Below are 20,116 nucleotides of genomic sequence, written 5' to 3' on the forward strand. Positions count from 1 at the left end.
TTTTATTAAATTTGTGTTAAGTTAATAACTTAAAATAATATACATTGTTTATTATCATGCTCCGATAGCCATACTGAGTATTATTTATTATTTACAACTAAAAATTATACTTATGTAAATAAATAAGATGATGTATATATAAAACTATATCTATACCTAATACATTACATTAAGCAACATAAATATTAGTGTTAACGCCTGAATTGGTTTACTAGAAAAGTATGTAATGATTTATGGAGAATATGTTATCAACACACATTTTTAGTACATCTAACTAAAAAAACTAGAATATATATTGTAATGTTATTATGGCATCACTGTGTGTGATGGTCGCAATTGCTCACCTAATGTTAAGCTCTTTTAAAGTATCGTTTGAAAAGGTAGGCAAAAAAAAGAAACTTTCAAAGTACAAATTATAGGTATCATTTAATGTATTGTTAATTTATATTATGTATCTTTGTACCAATTTAATTTAGGCGCTATGCAAACGTGAAACTTGAAATCTTTGCCGTATACGCCATTCTGTATTTTCTCGATTTTGCAACCGATGTCCAAACATCGATGAATTACTTAATAGAAGACATTAAAAACAAAAAATTAGTAAGGTATCTCAATAATTTAAATTTTGAAAGCCATTTATTTTTTCCGAAACAGTATTTTCGTAAAGTGTTTTACCTTTTTTGTTTTTTGGTTTTAATGTCTTTTATCGAATAAGCTTTGAAATCGACAAACGACAAAATGGCGGTTATCCTTTTGCCAGGTTTTAAACTACATACAGCATGGGTACCAGTTGCTTTCGCTCGACGAACAGTTGCTTTAACTCTATACGCACGGTGCCAATTCTGTAGCACATAAATCTCTATACGAAATTAAGTAACAGATCTAAAAATAGGGCTGCTCTATTTGCATGTGGAAAATCGCGAAATGGACAAGATTACTTTTAGAGATCTGTCATTTTATTTTAGTTGTAAGGTTGTGTACCTAATGTCACACAATCTTATAACGAAACTAAATTTGGCACTATTGACCGTTAATTAACAAATTGTACTGACACAAGGCACAGCACACAAATTTCATATCTACATTGACGAGTCTTAAACTAGTGTTGTCCTGCTTACAATATTTACCGTGGGATAGGATAGTGCTATTTTTAGACCAGTCAATTTAGTTTACATTAGAGTTTAGTGTTTGTCAGATTGGTCTACACAACCGTCAATTTAATTGTCAACGATTGCAACTAATGGAAAACCAAATTTTTAGTATTTCATAAGTATCGAACGTTGACGATGTCCAGCAGGCCTATTTTGTATTTCTGTTATATGAAATTATGGAAAGCGGCTTTTGAATTCTTATTTTGCTACCGACGTTTCGTTTTATAACAGCTGTTGGCAACTGGGGTAGCCCAACGAAAAGTAATTGTATAACGGATTACGTGTGTTTTTATCAGCTGTTGGCAACTGGGGTAGCGCAACGAAAAGTATTGTTTAACGGATGATGCGATGGCAACTTTTTATAGTTTCTAACGTTATAATCCATCAAGACACAGGATAGGCGATAGCAACTACGGTTTCCCTCCGATTGCGTCCTATACCGGTAGTTTGCGCAGCGTCTTATTTAAGGCAAGGTTAAAACGCAGCGATTAGCCTGCGTCCTTAGGACGTTCAAATTTGCGTTTCGCGTGCGACCAATAAAAACAAGGGCACGTTTAAGCAAGTCGTACGATTGGTCGCAGGCAAACGTGAAGCTGCTAAGGACGGAGTTTGGACGCGGCGATTTAACCATCGCTTTTGGGTCTCTTTATGTTGCAACGTTAAAGTATTACTCATGCTCACTTAGCTTAGTACCAGCTGCGTACTAGCGTGGTGGACAGCGGAAAATATATTCCAAAGAAAAAACATGTAAATCCAGCCGTTTATTTATGTGGGATAAAATAATCCAAGCTAATACTCAAAAAAACTTGCGTTCCATACCTACCGTTCCGTTATTGTTTTTTTTTATAAAATTGTTAAGAGTTTAGTTTAATATTTAGATTTTTTTTAATATCTTGTTGTTTAGGTGAGAAGGCAATCATTCCGTTTAGAATTAAGTACTTATATATATATATATATATAAGAGAATTCTGGTAATTTGCCGGAAAAACTATTCACTCATACCAAAAACTACAATACACCAAACCAAGTGCCTTTGTTTTCATAAAAGTTTATTTACAGTTAGGGCCGCTACAAACTAATCCACACAGCTTCCATTAACAACTTAATTATAAATCTAATATAGTTAAGTGCATATCAAATTTGAAATAATTTCTCATTTGAAATGTGTGCTAACGATTCATTGTTAAATTGCAGTCGTAACATACTTCTACAATTTCGACGTAAAATTTTATAGAAATCAGTGTTTAAATATGTCAAAACAGAAATTACAAAATTATTATACATCTTGCGCAGATGAGGTTAGACGTATTATACACACTGCGTTATTTCTACAAGCAAAAACGCGCGTTTCCAGGGTTGTGTGTGTACGTCATTTGTATCGTTACAAATGCGCGTACAACGAGCTAATACCGACGTTTTTTTAGAAGCGCGTTAGAAATATTTTTAGCGTAGACAACCCAGTGTAGATGTATTTACGCGCTTATATGTTATCTGCAAAGGTTAACTGTGATTGAATCTCGCTTAAAATCTTTCACGCGAGTTATCTGCGCGCTGAAAATACGCCGTGCGCATAGACCCCCTACAATTCTAAGTAAAAGAGAATGGGGGCAAAGTCTAGGGAAGTATGGGGTTACACATATTTCTAAATTGACACGTCTAAAAAGTAGTGCTATATATACGCCTTCACGATGTTAAAATATAAAAAAGTGTAAACGGTAGATATTTTATATATCGTTTGCTCAGTCTCGCAAATGTATCCCAGCACTGAGCCAGGCTTTTTTGTATTTCGAAATTTAAATTACTTTTCTAGAAATTAATGGTCTACTAGTACTAATTACACAATCATATAATAACTAAATTCAATGCAAGAGCAAATAATTTAGAAAAGATTTATTTTAAAAATTTTATCATAGCGCTCGTTAAGCTAATTATTTACCGACACTGCTACCGGCTGCCGACTTTTTTCGTAAAGGAAATTATTATTTTAACTTTTTTAATCATTGAAAAAAAACATTGAATAAGGAATGACTTTTGTTTTATGCTCTTTTGAATGATTAAAAACCATTTAAAAAAATCTTGAAATATAAGCTTTTGATAAGTCACTTGCTAGCAGGGCTTGGAAATCGGTAAAAATTTCCAACCGGTTTCAGCCACTAACCTTGCAATCAAAATGACTTCGATTAGTGGCTGAAACCGGTTGGGAATTTTCACTGGTTAACGTTTCGGTTTGGTTTATTAAACGGATTTAATAGTATAAATTCTATTTCCCTCAGTTAACAGAAATTTTCCAATTTACTATCTATATTGCTCGCTTTAGTATACCGGTAATTAATTTTTTACCCTGTTATTATCCAAATTTTATAATTAAATAAAAAACCGGTTCGGAGCTGCTTGTTAGTTCTCTAACTACATTTGTGCCTGAGTATTTGGAATGAGCTGATATTTTAAATATTTCTATATGATATTAATAAACAAAGGATAGTCCATGAAAATATATCCTTGCAATTGTTTATAGTTCTGTATGTCGTGATTTATAAGACTAGATAATGCGTCCTTGAAAATAAAATATATACAAATGTAATATCACTTAAACCAGAGTCCAGGTTAAACCTAACCAAAGCAAAGGATCCTTATTCGTACCAAAAAATTGTAAGAATAGTAAGTAGTTATGATATCAAAAAAGCACTCACTTTTTTCAGAATTGGCGTTTTTATGCCTTAAACAAGTTATGAAAAGAAATACTATTTTTATATCATATACAGGGTGTTAAATAAATATATACCAAAAATGTGCTTTTATGTGCAAGTGTTGCCTTCAATTAGAGTAATATAAATGTTAGTGTGTAAGTGTATTTTAATGTTTGTATGACTATGTTGAATGAATAATAGGACTGTTTAATTTTATTATAGTTTTTATATTAAATATCACTATTCCATAAGGTGGGTATATTAGTATAAGTTAAAATAAATTTTACTATAAAATGTACAAAGTTTATTTTAATCTTGCTAAACTTATTCTTAAAAAAAATGTTTTTCACGTTAATTTACGTTACTGAGTAAAACACACCTATATATGTTTTAAGATGAAAAATGAAAGTCTTGTTTCTTGGTTATGTGTTTCGCTTTGATTTCTTTGTATGTTTGTTATGCACTATGGAGTGGATTGTTGAGTTTTTCGCACTTGTTGGATATTGTTATTGTATAAATATTTTACTGTGGTTAAAAAAAAAACACTTATTTAAGAAAGGGTAACGGATATAGTTTAATTAAAATATTTGAGTAGTTTTCGTTTTGTCATATAATTGTTAGCATATTTTATTATGCCAGTAACGCACGTGATAGTGTTTCGTGATAGACGTAATTATTATTAACCACATTCGCTCTTAAATATACATATTGAGAGATCATTGTTATTTGTAAGTGCGAGGGATATGATTTAACGGGAATTATTGTTTTCGAGTGATACCTAGTTTGAAAATTGTTTTAAAATTGACCAAATAAATGTGTTCTAAATAAAAATGCATTGTTTTTCTATCACCCTTTATTATGTATTTTATTAAACAGGTATGGTGACTTTAACAGCCTCTTGGCGGATGGCACTGATCAATTCTTGGTTAATCAGGAACACGAAGCGAAGTCCCGCTATCTGTGCACAAAGGAGAAAATTACATTAGCATAATTGACACCTCGTAAAACCGCAAAACCGACAAATAAGAAACTCAGCAGTAGTTTTAATATAAGATTTCTCGCTCGTCATCGAGGATTCGTTTTCGCATATCAAACTCTGTATCTTGAAAATAATATACTATTACGACAATACACACACCGCTATCTAGCCCTAAAGTAAGCGTAGCTTGCGTTATGGGTATTAAGATGAGTGATGAATATTTTTAGGGATAATACAAGTATTTTAATTTATATTATACAGATAAACACCCAGCCACTGAAAAACGTGCATGTTCATGACACAAAAATTTTCCAGCTATGGGAATCGAAATTACAAACGCACACGCACTCAGAAAGTAGGGTCGCTGCCCGCTGCGCCAATCGGCCGTCATTGGGACCGTATGTCACTCGTTTAAGAGTAGCAAACTCGTGATTTTTGTTTTACAAACTTTCGGTCAAAGGCCCGAACTAAAGTGTTGTAGGCGTATTTCTGTATTAACTGCTATCTCACCTGCTGGGGAGTGATGATGCAGTCTAAGATGGTAACGAGCTAACCGGCTAGGGGTATAGCAGTTATATTAAAGCCATACCCCTAATCGGTTTCTACGCGACATCATACCGTAACGCTTAATCGCTTATCAGCACGCTTTTAACAGTAGCATCCTTTCTAGCATCGACATACATCCACAGCGCTCGCATAGTTTTCTCGATCGTTCGCTGAAACTCTAGTTCTTTTACGGATCTCCTCATCACTGATTTGATCACGTAGAAATACTCTTAATATAGATATCTCCATCGCTCGCTGAGTGGCTCTTAAATCTAAATCGAATCTAGAATTATCAAAACTAAATAAAAATAACTGCTCATTATACTAGTCTTATGAAAAACATTTGAAAATATAATAGTTTGGAAGTAGTTTCTATCGAGCAAAGTAAGCACAATTAAAAATAATTAAATTATTATGCAAACCGTGACGTGGGGGCCTGGTAATGTTAATTTCTCATGTATACATACATATATAATAATGATACTTAATTTTATTCACTCATGTTTATTTATTATAGCTTTTTGCAAATTGACGTAAATTCAGTTTAATTTTGGATTAGTGAACAACTCTGTAGCGTTATAATGTTGGTGGAATAGAAATATTAAAGTAGCTATTTCGATACAGTCTATGGAAATGTTTGCAAATATTGTGCTTTCACTGGTTCCTAAAACAGGATAAGCTGGACAATATTAAAGCGAGCTTTAAGCGACCTTTGGAGTATTATTTTTTTCTTCATTGCACAACCATCTAATCCGACGTAATGCTAAAACATTTTCTAACATAATACATGAGGGTGTGGTCAAAAAACTTAGATACTGTCGTATAATTTATAGCGATTATGAATAGATTCAAAATAAAAATAGACTTATATCCCTATCCCTACTAATAATATAAATGTAAATGTAAGTTTGTTTGTTACGCTTTCAAGCAAAAACTGCTTAACCGATCCTCATGAAACTTTGTACACATATTCTTGGAAGTGTTAGAAGTAATATTGGATACTTTTTATCCCGACATTAAGCTCAGTTCCTTTGGGGGAGGGGATGAGTGTTTGACGATTTTACACTCCGACAAATTATAACCGATTTAAATAATTATTTTTGTACTATAGAGGTTATAATATGTGTTTAATTTTGCCCAAACTGTGGTTGGAGATAGAGGACAGAACTCCTCAGCGGACAGTAGCAAACCCCTCATTTAAGGCTTAGCGATACTGAATATTTTTTTTTTAGATCTACAACTAAATTTAATGCCACATAAAAAAACAAAATCAAACTCAGACGAAGTCACGGGCAACAGCTAGTATTATATAAATGAAAGTATAAATATATATTCATATACCTTAAATATAATGCACAGATACGTTCAATTGCATTATACCTACTCACATGCAATTTAAGGACCTCTATAAATATATAAATAATATAAATTACAAATTGATAAAAAAACCTGACTTCAATATACTGTCCATTATTCTACTTGTCAAGCCCTTTCATTTGACAGCCATATCGTGGGAGTTGTGAAAAAAATATGTAATCCGCCATTTTGTGGCGAGGGCCATCTGCGACCGATTTTCCTCAAACATGGCTAAGAACACGCACGCACGCACTCACACAGACTCACTGACACACAGCAGACACGTCAAACTTATAACACCCGTAACGTATTTCCGTCGGGGTTAAAAAAGGCTTATGTTGTGTTAACCTGACAAAAAAAAAACCATTGTTTCCATTATCCAACACAGGCCTTACGTGTCTGTTTTTTTTACAAAAAAAAACGAATTACCTCAATAACACTATTGTGATTCAGTTTAACTTTATTCCCATGAAGCACTGGCCGTCCATCAATGAAAATCGGTCGTTTGCCTTCCGAGGACATAAAGAAGTCGCCGCTATTTCGGAGGCGGATTATTGCCTGCTTCCTCGAGACCTTCGCGGCTGGACCCTCAAGGCTTAGGTCGACGTCGATCGTGTGATCCCTTGTGCTACGGCCGACCGCTATCTATGAAACAAATAAATACAGTTTATAATAATGAAACGTTTTTTTTATTGTTTTACCACCACGCTGGGCAGACGGGTTGGTGAACGCAGTAGATGGTAGTAGTAAAAAATAAGTTCTCCGTTATATTCTCTTAGTGGCGCCTCTTACGACATCCCTACTATCCCTATCCCTACTCCCTACTAATATTGTAAATTTTCAATGAAAGTTTGTTTGTTACGCTTTCACGCAAAAACTACTTAACCGATCCTCATGAAACTTTGTACACATATTTTTGGAAGTGTTAGAAGTAATATAAGGATACTTTTTATCCCGACATTAAGCTCGGCTCCTTTGGGAGAGGGGATAAGTGTTTGACGATTTTACACCATAACTCCGACAAATTATAACCGATTTAAATAATTATTTTTGTACTATAGAGGTTATAATATGTGTTTAATTTTGCCCAAACTGTGGTCGGAGATAGAGGACAGAACTCCTCAACTTAATTTAATGCCACATCAAAAAACAAAATCAAACGCAGACGAAGTCGCGGGCAACCGCTTGTAATAAATAAATAAATATACTACTACATATTATTTTTATTTATTTATTAAGCGGGTGATAGTTGGCGATGTGTTTGGATATACACATCGCCAACTATCCCCAAAGTAAGCGTAGCTTGTGCTATAGGTACTAAGGTGACTGATGAATATTTTTATGATTAATATACATAAATACTTATAACATACAAATAATCACCCAGACACTGAAAAAACGTTCCTGTTAATCACACAAAAAAATTTCATTTGTGGGAATCGAACCCACTGCCTTGGACTCAGGAAGCAGGGGCGCTGCCCACTTCGCACATCGGCCGTCAAAATATTATGCGGGAAGAGGAAGGGTGATGTTTGTATTCTGATCTGTCGTCACCACACGGTAGGATTCGGTAGCCCCAATGACACGTAATATCCCCTTTATGTTTCTGGAAACGAAACATACCGATGATCTAATCAAGACCAATAAGGATCGCTTCAATAAAAACTTATCCTAAAAGTACCGTGTTTTCTTTGTAAATATAAAACGTAATAAAGGTTGATAAGATAACATTGCATTCGTCTGCCGCTGAACCCTAAATAAATAAAATATTATCTAACGAGTGCAAATAAAATGATATCTGATCTGTAAGTAGCTACTTTTCCAACCAACTTAACGAAGAAGAAATATACACTCTACTCAAAAACATCAGTCAGGGATTTTTGCTGAAGAAATAAGAAGGTTACATACAGCCTTTTCCGTTACGGACTACATTCATTTTCCGTATCGAACGATAACCGAGAAAATTCCGGTAAATAATATTATCAAGGACAGGTATATCATGTGTACCTACACGTAGAGACTAAGTATTTGACGCAGTATTGGAAATAGACCTTCGATTTTGATCATTTTACAAACATAATCTCTATAGTCTGTTCAATTTAATAGTGTCGGTACACCGGCAGGAGAATTTGGCATTTTACTCTTTATGTGAGTATGTTGAATATTTTTTTTTCTTATTTTACTCTTACGATATTATAATAAAAACGAACATATATTTATATAACAAGTTAAATGAAAATTTAAATTAAACATATGAGTAAAAGTAAAGACAAACGAAAGTAAAATATACACTAATTTTCATCACGCGAAGTGTTGGGTTCATTGTGTCCTGTACCTATTTATAAAAAAGGAGCCAACTTCATTACGTTCTCAATCCATACTAAAGTATCGATAACTAGCATAACATCTGTTCGACGTAGGTACTAGGTACATCAAGAGTAAATAAAACCTTTTCTGCCAAAGACAAACACAACCTTTCACTACGGCATGGCATTTCGCAGGGAATATGTCGCCGTAATAGAGTGTAAATTGGTAAAAAATACATTGTCACTGAAATAAATAACAAGAATTAAATTAATAATTTAGAAGCATTAAGAAACATCCTAAAGCAAATACGAGGGGCGCGGTGCTGCTACGGTATCAATTATTATAGTTCCGGTAATTCAGTGTAGCGGATAAATTATTCGAAAATGGCCTTAATTCAATGAGTTGTTTCAAAACTGCAAGAAATGTATATTTTTTTTTTGTTTATAACTAGTAAAACTGAACACACTTGAACTTTACAACATATAGAATCAAAGGATTGCCAATAGGACAATAGCAAAAGGAGCCGTGTGAAAGAACAATAAACCTAGCGGTTTTCGCTGAAAAGCGAATGATCTGCGGCGCTTAAGACACCGCGAGTAAACCAAAAATACCACCAGTAAAATTCGATAAACCACTAATTAAACAATGTTAATTTGATAGTGCTACCGGTATGACTCGCTTTAAAATTAATACATAAAACTAATTTGACAGGCCTAAAAGTAATTGTACCATTTTTTGCTAAACGTTCGCTGTTGAAAAATATGGCAATACTTATAGAACTATCAAACTAGTTTTTATTTGTTTAATAATCTTCTATGCATAGGTCGTAAAGTAATGCCATTATTTCTAACAGTTCCCTGTTACACACAATACGCATAATTTAATTTGTGAAAAATTGAAATTGCTTCACTGTCGCGTCGCGCATCGCACCGAAATGTTTTCTTTCCCCATTATCCATGATGACATAGCCAATTCTGTTGTACCACATACATCTCATAGCTAAACTAAATTGACAAGTTTAAAAAGAGAACATTCTTTTCCATAGCAAACACTGTGAACTTTAACTTTTAAACCAGACAATTTAGTTTAATCGTGATATATGTGGACCACTGAATCGAAACTATTACCTTTAATTCTCATAAAATGTTTACAAGGGTCACAATTATTGAACTTAGTAGGTATTCAGAACATTACCTCGCTAACACATCGTTCGATAGTAATCGCGTGCGATATTAAACTAATTATTTTGCACGTATACAGTATACACAGCTGCTGCTGATTAAAATGCTTAATTAAAACACGAAATGTTTGAACTGTGCAAATAAGCGACGCAATCCTTTATCGGAACGTAATGTTAGCCGCAAGGTCGAGGAAAGATCACTTGCATATACCTACGCCGATAAAATAACAATATAACTGGGCATTGAAATTTATTTTGCTGATAATCATATTACAGGCATGTGGCCGAGGGACAATTTAATGGACGGGTACAGAAGAGGAAAAAATGCTTGATGATTCTGATGTATAAGTAGATTGAATTAGTTATAGTTTTAGATTTACAAGCCTGCTATCGGAAAGTCGTTCTCGAGTATCGAAACACTTAACCTCATAGTAAAATAGATCTTATTGATCTGATTTAAAGCTTTAGTTCGTTCACACTTCTACAGACAGCGGCTTTGACCGGGACGTTTGTAAAAGAAGAATCATTAGTAATGATACAACGACTCTAAATCGCGTAACTTTAAATTCTTTTTTAATTTGAGGTTATAGCGCTTCGATACTCACAATCGACTTTTACGATTACGTGCGGGCGAAACTTGTACAGAAAATGCATTTTGTTATATTATTCTATAGTATTTTATGCTATTCATAAGGAATTATTTATAATTATTGTGTACATGATAACATCATTTTGTAAAAAGTTTTTTTAATGATGAACATTATCAAATTCGCTAGCAGGAGTAGCAGTACTGCATGTAGCGTGGTGACTCCTTTATAATCGATATTGCACTGTCTGTGTGTGCGTGTTTTTGGCGGCTATAGGAATACATTCCACTAATGACTTTCCTAACATGTCTATCTGACAATAGTAGTTTTTTATTACATTACGAAATTACTTTTTAAAACACCTTATTTACCTAAAGATAAATATCTAGACCTAACATTTCTTCTACTAGTCATGCCGGAATAGAGGATTTTTTTTAATTCATTAAAAAATGTCTAAGTAAAAGCTTTTTTGAGATTAATATCACCCCTGTATACGAAACAAGTCCGGTATCTATTGCGAAAAATAGTAAGAGATCTTCACCGTGATGGACAATTTTCTCTCTTGGACAAGGTCTATTCTCAATAGAACCGTATTAACAAAGAGCTTAGGTTTTCTTAGCTCAATCTCGGTTTATTAATTCTGGGCCAACTGTTTCGAGCTTATCGACACATAAACACAAGAAACGCAAACAACTTTATGTACCTTTTTAATTTCATCGCAGGTAAACAGCTTCAAATAACAGCAGAATATGAGGGCGCATTAGTTACTGTCATCGTTTAAAACAGTATTATTTCAACATAACAGTTTATTTGACATACTTTGACATCCTAAAAATAAGGTTTAGGTTCATTCCGAAACAAAACGTCCGTCACAAACGTCAAAAATAATATTGCTTAAGCGATAGGAGTAAGCCTTCTTGTCACCAACGATATTAGGTATATTTTAAAGACGTAGTAGCCCCGTCTTCACAAATATTAATATGAAGTCACGAATACAATACAAAATCATTATAATTGACAAGAATACGATAAAGGCATTCAAAGTGCTATTAGTTTTAATTGCTTCGTAAATATTAAACATTTCCACGGCTTATGAACTGATATCACAAAAGATTAAACTAGAATTTTACTTTCGTACAATAATATTATGAAGTGCTTAAGTAAAAACTTACTTTTTTTGACTGTCTGCTTTTGCACTTGAAACTGTGTTATTTATATTAACTATCCTCGTGTTGTAAAAAATATAACTTAAGTGAAAAAATGCAAATTGTGGCAGTCTCCACATTACCTAATTAAATTGCGCCACAAGATCCTGCAGCGCGATAGCGGGGTTTACAAAAATCATGATTTCTCAACAACTTCCAAAAATAAACGCTCGGAGGAAAATCTTCCTATTGTTACGGTCAAGCACATCATTCCAATATTTGACTACTCAGTATTTCATAAATAAGTGTATATTTAACGAAAAAGTATACTATTTCTTTTGCGCACAATATCTTTCGTTTAATTTCTTGTCATAAGATTGAAGAAGTACAACGAACTTTTTTATTGTAAAATAAGTTAAAAATCTGGCTATATTTATATAACTTACAACAACTTGAATCCAAATATTTTCCTTGAAAAGTGAAATATCTAAGTTTAAATAAATAAATTAATTTTACCTTTAATTCAAAATGGCATCCATTGATATTATCATTTCCGCATATACAGACAAAATCAACATACAAAAACACTCGAAATTTTCAGCACTATAAAGTATAAAATAAATACTATACCAATAACTCAAATAAAGTTGTTCAAATACCCGCATCATTGTTTTCATGTTGACAGTACCGTTAAATAACTACCCGTTTATAATTAGTTAAACAGACAAGATAATTTTGTTGACGCACCAATGTGGCTGATAAGGTTATCAGCGTACCACGTACTCGTAACTAAATAACTAGTCGTAGTGTGTGCACTATTCCAGTTAGATATAAATTAATTTGAGTTGTGGCGTTATTCTACTTTTGTACGCTTCGGACGGAAAACGTTACATGTCGAAAATAGTGCGTCTTCTTTCTTGCAAAATTATTGACAGGTGGTGTGTAAAATATGTAAACATGTTCAAGGTTCCGAACATTTCATTATTGTATACAATAAAAGAATTTGTTGTGATAAGGTCATCTTGCATGGGACATTTTTAAGTGCCATTGTATACATTTTTCTTTCGTAAGCAATACAGTTGTTTAAATAAATAATTAGGTACAATGCGTAATCTATAATGTTATAAAACTGAGGAGTATACCAATGTTTGAACACACTGTCTTTGAAACTTCCTTACTATTTTTGCGGAACATAGCTAGTTCATTATGGAAGACTTGAAAGGCTTTTTATATACCTTTTTCAATTTAACGTGGGTAAAATCGCAGGGCACAGCAAGTGTGGTAGAATTTTGGTTTACCAAAAACCCCATTGGAGTTTTTGCTGCACCGTAAGAGTATTATCTTGTTTTTAAATTTACCTTATTCTTTAAAAGATAAACAATAAGAAAAAAAAATGAGCTATTGCCCTCGACTTCACTTGGTTTATTTCGTTTTTCAGTGTGCTGTAACGTTGGCACCATTTATTATGATAAATAGCCGAAGCCTGCGCTGTCTGTGTGTCAACGGGCACAGACACGGTCTTCATAATAGATAAAGTTGATAGATTGAAAATAAAGTGAAATTCTATGGCCGCTTGGTAAAAAAATAAAAAAGTTGAAAATTCAAAGATCAGTAATAAAAACTTTATGTATCAGAACCTTTTAATTAGTGATCATCGATCACTTATAAAAATGGTTATTACAAAAAGGTTATTTAGGTATTTTTTGCTTCATCATAATAATTTTAATACTTTATAGCGTTTTGGTACCCCGAACGGAACCCTTCGTGTGCAAGTCCAACTTGAACTTAGCCGGTCTTTTTACCTTGGACTTAATTAGTTTCCTACGTCTTCTCCAGGATGCGACCTAACTCTGTATAACATTTTGTCAATTTCGGTTTTGCTGTAAAGCACAGTGATATGGTTTTTCCCATTAAATCCCGCGGAAAGGGTTTGGTTTCTTTCCGCCCTTTGGTTGCTTTCCCAGTAAAAAAACAATCCTATGCCCGTTATCTATGTCTAGGATGCAAGTTATCTTTCTCTGTGTAAAATTTCCGTTGTTAAACCTAACGTAACAAACAAATAGACACTTTAGCATTCTGTAATATAAGTATGGACTGGTCATGGAAAAGGCGAGCGTCGGCTACTTCAAAGACTCGGCACGTACTGTATTTTTGCGTCGCAATTACGGGGATTAATTTCATCGGATTTCATTTTCCGTTGTTTGTTGTTACAAATGTAATTGAAATAATTAAAAGTGTATATACTTATTTATTTATTTTTATAGTTCCGAAAGAGCTTGTCGGTGTACTGCAAATTATTTAAGACGCTCTATATATTTGTTTACATTTTAATTTATATAACTTGTAAGAATATGTTTACCTAAATAAACCTACCCAGGTTCTAAAAAGGTTATAAAAATAAATAAAATAAAAATCGTTTATTTCGTTTCTTACATTGTAAATGATACATGTTGTGTAACCCACCTACCTCCTAGTAAGCATCAAAATACCTGTGTCAGGAGGCCTTACTCTTCCATAGCAAAAACAAGATAAAATATATATATTTTTTTAGTGTTTAGTCTAGAAATTCATAGTTGGAGAGCGCAGTGGACGGCCTAAATCCTTCTCTTGGTGGGAGAAGGCCCGTGCCCATTGTTAGTGTTTCGCCGTAAATTTTTAACTTTTGTTTGGATTCTCTATCGGTATTACGTAACTCGTTAACTGAATGGTTGTGCGGAAACAATGCGTTGTAAACAAGGATTAGCAAAAAAAAACTTTAGTACCCAGTCACCTTGCTGCACGATAAGTACGTAGGGTAAGTTCTCATCACGTCACTGGCGTTTATGAAACCAAATCGATAAATGTAAGCCATAAAATATATTCAAAAATTCAAAATTCATTTACGTCTGTTATAATGACTTTAGCACCGGTTGGAAAGACAGATTTTACCAAGAAGAATACGGCAAGAAACGCGGAATATTGCGCTTTTCCAACATCATTTTAAAGTTTAAGTCATTTTTTTATCTTGTGAGATGACAGCGGTGGGGCCTGCTTCAAAGCAGCCTTAAGAAACTTTAATTGTTTATTTTAGATCGATAAACTTTGGAACTTCTATAATGATTTTAATAATAATTTCAAAATTAGAAAGCTATTTTATCTTACAGTAACATAGGCTTTATTTAGCTTCAGTAATAAATAGATTTCAACTGACAGCACCTTTCAAATGTGGGAACTTTTTTTTTTATTATTATTTCACTACTCTTACTTAGCAATCTCAACTGGTGATGCAGCTTATTAAGTAACATAACTTAGACGTCCCTAAAATAAAGATAATAGATATTTCCGAAACTACGTGTCAATTCTTTTAAAATATTACTGATTTAAGAGATGATAGTAGCAAATAAAGCATTAGGTACGTAAAATCAAGACCGAATTGTTTAAAAAAAAAAATTACACAAAACTTGATTACCAATACATCTAAGTAAGACAGTAGTTTATCAAACAAATAAAATACTCTACCAACGTAATTGACTTCTCTTGAGGAAAATAAACACTTATTTACTTTAAAGATATAATATTTTATAATTTATGTGTGTGTTAACTTAAAGATAACCTCGACAAATTAGCATTTGTTTTCGGTGGAATAAATTCTAGGGTTACTTAATCAAACAACGATTAATTTTATAACACATGAATAAACTCGTATAGTCAGTCATAACTAATAGTTAAATTAAATTTTCAACAGTTATGGAAACTGCTATAGTTATAAACCTGCGTGTAACGACCGACGAGTTCAATAAGTGCGTGTTGCTAGTGATTACTTTGACTCCAAAACATAGTCTCTAGTCTTCTATGGGCTTCATACGAAAACTAACGAATCGCAGAGAACGAGATAGTAATGGGCTAAACTTTAAGGTTGAAAGTTATATTAAACCCATAACCCTAATCGGTTTCTACGCGACATCGTACCGGAACGTTAAATAGCTTAGCGGCAAGTCGTTGTCGGTAGTGTGGAAACTAGCCACGGCAGAAGCCTCCCACCAGACGCACGGTTCCAACAAAGTTATATATAGGATAACTGGAATTACTATTCACCACGAATAGCACCCTGGCTGGGGCCTTTGCAGTTGGATTAAAAAAGTAGAGTTTGCTACTTGGTATCCATTCAGGGGGGGACCGTAATCGATTCCCGGCACGCACCTCTTGCTTTTCCGAGAGAAACGCATATACCTTCGGTGTAAAAAAATAAAACAAATAAATAAATACCTAATAGGTATGAATTTTTAATTTAAGCAAGTATGACTTTTTTTTTTTTTAATTTAAGGAATTTATAATGTCACTTCCTTTAACGGTGAAGTAGAACATCGTAAGAAAAATGGCATGCCTAAGAGTTCTCATGGGGAGAATGGGCGGGTGAAGTCTACCAATTGCACTTGCACAACGCACAAAAGCACTTGGCCAACGGGGTGGACTACGGTACGGTACGGACTCGATTACCTATACCCTCCTCGTTCTGAGTGGAGGCCTGTGCCCTTAAGAGGGCCGATAAAAAATGCCTCTGTACGGCTTAAGCAAAACTGTTCTTGACTAAAGTTTTACTTTGTTTTTTATTTATTTAACTCTTTATTTTTACACCACTAGGGAATTAGGAAAATAAAAGAATACAAATGCAAAGACGGTTTAGAATACAAAAGGCGGCCTTATCGCTTAGTAGCGATATCTGCCAGGCAACCTTGGAATGAAAACCAGATGAGCGGTAGCGGACAGGTGGTGTTAAATTATTATTACATATCTACATTCAAATATTTGCTATTACAAAAATTGCACAAATAAGAAAAATATAAAAAATAAATATAAAATAATAAACTTATATATGTATATTGTATACTCAATCATACATAACTAAAGTTTGTATCCTGGAGACGGTTATAAGATACTTTGTATTACGGTAAAGTAACGCAAACGATGTCACGGGACACATCTAGTAATGTATAATATTGATGCTTCGCAAAAATATATGTTAATAATAATAATAATAATAATGTAACATTATATTTTATACTTATCACATTTATTATTACTCGCATTATTTTAATGTACAAACATATTTTACTTCAACAACATAAAAATAATGCACTAGCAGTCATTTACGACTTAGTCCGTGCAGAATTTCTGTTTCATATTTCCCCATGTATAAAGTGTTATATTTATATTGCTACGTGCTATTGCCCGCGACTTTAACAGCGTTTGTTTCGGTTTTTTTTTAAACCAGCGGCCTTCTTTTATACGGGGCTGAAATGCGGGCTCTGTCCATTCCCAGGGTGAAGCGAATCTCCCGGCCAAATTGAATCGAAATCGGTTCGGTGGTTTAGTTGTAAAAGGAGTGGCGTGCACTTCATACATGCATAAAAGCACTGCCTACCCTAAAATTGATATATAAGTCTTATAGCAGGAGGATTTTTGCCGTTTTATACAATTTTCCCGCTGTATGCATACCCTGGTAAGAAGCCCAGCGCACGCCACTGGTAAAAAGTTAGGAAACAGAGTTACTTTCCAATTAATTATATTAGTATTTAAGTATAGCTATATACCTTAATGATATACATTAGCTACGTCGGTCCTGTAACTATTTGTCACATTTATAATAGTGAAAGACTTTTGTTCCACAACTTTTTCCTAAAATATTTCCCTTAATATTTGGTTTTTATAGTAATATATATTTGATGGACCAAGCAGATGGCGATAGTACTTTTCTAGAACAGCTGCGTCACAAAATAAAAACTCAATTATTACTTTCGTAACTAAATCTGCGGCTCAAAGATGTTCTTAATATGGTTTTCTTCTCGCCCGTATAACCTCTTTTTACCTTTCCTCTCCCTTCTCTTAGCATTCATCTACTTACTATACACTTCTTTAATGTTACAGTAAAATTATAACTATTCATTTATAATGGCCAGATTTTACAGATACGTTAATAATCATTTTGTATTTAATAAATAGTTTTCAAGAAACAAATAAAAATATATTTGATTAACAACCAATGATCATGACATTATCGATACACGGCAGTCCTACACATGCAAAGACACCTCCCGGTGTCTGAGTCGTTTATCATTCAGTTTGAGGTTCGAGGAACACTTAGCAGAAGTAGTTCGCAATTGTTTCTACAGACTAAAGATACTCTACAAGGTCCGTCAGTATCTTTCAGTAGAAGTGCGCTTACAGCTAGTAGAGGCTTTGGTGCTGTCTAAACTAAACTACGCGGATGTTGTGTTCGGTCCTCGATTGCTGTGCCGTACGAAGCGTCTCATCCAGAGAGTGCAGAATGCATGTGCGAGGTTTTGTTTCGACATACCTCCTAGAACCCATGTAACTCCTTTCTTAAACAATCATCACTTGTTAAAAATGGGTTCTAGAAGGAAGTTGCATCTTGCAGGTCTTCTCTATGGCGTAATAAAGCAAGGTAAGCCTTTGTATTTAATAAATAAACTGAATTGGGTTAGTGACGATGAAAGGAAGCTTCGAAGCAGTCGGAACCAGCTTCGCATCCCACTTCATCGTACTGCTGCGTTTAGGGGCTCGTTCACGTACTCCGCCACGAAGTGTTGGAATAATATTCCTCCGCCAATCAAGAACTTTAAAAGTAAGTTTGGATTTAAGAACCAAATTAAACAATATTTATTGGCCAAACAGGTGGAATTCCAAGAACATGTGGCGGAGTCATCTTTTCTCTAGAGACAGTCTGTATACTTTACTATACTTTACTTTACCACTTAATAATTTTATCACTATTATATTACACTGTGTATCTTAATAAGTTTATGATATATGTACGTTTTTATTTTCAAGTTTATATAAATATATGTTACTTTAGTTTATTATTATTATTGTTGTGGATTTATTTAGTTAGTTTTTTTTTTTTTAAACTAAGCTTAAAATGTGGTCAGTAGATGGCTACGTATTTCCGTGGTGTTACCTGGTACAAGGTGCCAACTGAAAATCAGCGCTGTATGCTCCCACTGGCGCATGCAGCACAATGCTGAGCTGGCACCTTTTTTCTAGGTTGTGCCACACATAACATATGTGGTGTTGTGAATATTGTAATGTGTGGCGCAATGTAAAAAATAAATGTTTCTTTCTTTCTTTCTTTCTTTCTTAGAATATCCTCTGTCAGACAAGCCATCCATCTCTTCCTCTCCTTTTTACTTCTTTTTTTAATATAATATGCAATTTTATAGTTTTTTCTTTTTATACTAGTGTTGAGCTTTGAGACGCAGCTTCAATAAAGTTTCTAAACTTTTATCAAGTTCATGGTAGCTTACTGCGGTACATTTGGACCACGTGCCTTCATGGCACCACTGCACTAAAGCACTCCGTCACGCCTCTAATAATTTGAAGAAATAAACACAGACCGACTTTAATTTTATTTATCTGTTTAGGTACACGTAGATAGCAATTATGCGGACGACGACGATGTGATGACTTTGCTCTTTGTTGTGGGTCACGGTCAAGACCAAAATGTTGGTATAGCACTTTACATATCTTATTTCACTGTATAAGCATATACGAGGTGGTTAGTTTGAATGACGAGTGTTAAACTTAATACTATTTACTACCACGTTGGTTTTGTGGTCAACGCATTATGAGGTGCTAGGTTCAGGTTATTTTTATTTTTTTAGAAAAGCATTAAGAAGTTAGCTAAAAAATTCAGAGTAATTACGGGCTTAGAGGTAGGAAATTGGCCGCCGAGCTTCGGAGAATACGCTATGCCGTCCAGGTTACTCACAAGTTATTATAATTGTAAATCCCGTCAACACCCATTTAAGAAGCAAGGAGGGCCCATACTCTTAATAAACAAATGTACTACGATAATACACACATCGTCCAAAGTAAGCGTATCGTGTAGTATGGTTTCTGAGAAGACTGATTAATATTTTTAATTTTAAGATAATACTTATAACATACATATAAACACCCAGATACTGAAAAACATTTATGTTCATCACACAAACATTTTCCAGTTGTGGGAATCGAACCCACAACCTTGGACTCAGAAAGCAGGGTCGCTGCCCACTGCTACAAATGTCTACTCCCCAATGGGATAAGAGGCCTGTACCACATGGAATAAACCCATACATACATATTTTTTTTTAATACCAGTTTGATTGAACTTTTATATCAATTTATTGTCTGGTCTCG

At 33.9% G+C, this 20,116-nt stretch overlaps 1 protein-coding gene across 1 annotated transcript in view; it reads right to left on the reverse strand.

Annotated features, from left to right (window-relative positions):
* Positions 1-4,679: 4,679 nt before the first annotated feature.
* The window catches only part of LOC120629815 (microspherule protein 1), a 38,901-nt gene continuing 23,464 nt past the window's right edge, over positions 4,680-20,116 (reverse strand). The window contains exons 7-8 of the mRNA XM_039898874.1: positions 7,149-7,364; positions 4,680-4,796 (exon numbers count right to left, since the gene is read on the reverse strand). Coding sequence (XP_039754808.1) covers positions 4,707-4,796; positions 7,149-7,364 — 306 coding nt within the window. The 3' untranslated portion in view covers positions 4,680-4,706. The remainder of the gene's footprint in view (positions 4,797-7,148; positions 7,365-20,116) is intronic.

The sequence above is a fragment of the Pararge aegeria genome, chromosome 2 (assembly GCF_905163445.1).
Source record: "Pararge aegeria chromosome 2, ilParAegt1.1, whole genome shotgun sequence".
Taxonomy (NCBI): Eukaryota; Metazoa; Arthropoda; class Insecta; order Lepidoptera; family Nymphalidae; genus Pararge; species Pararge aegeria.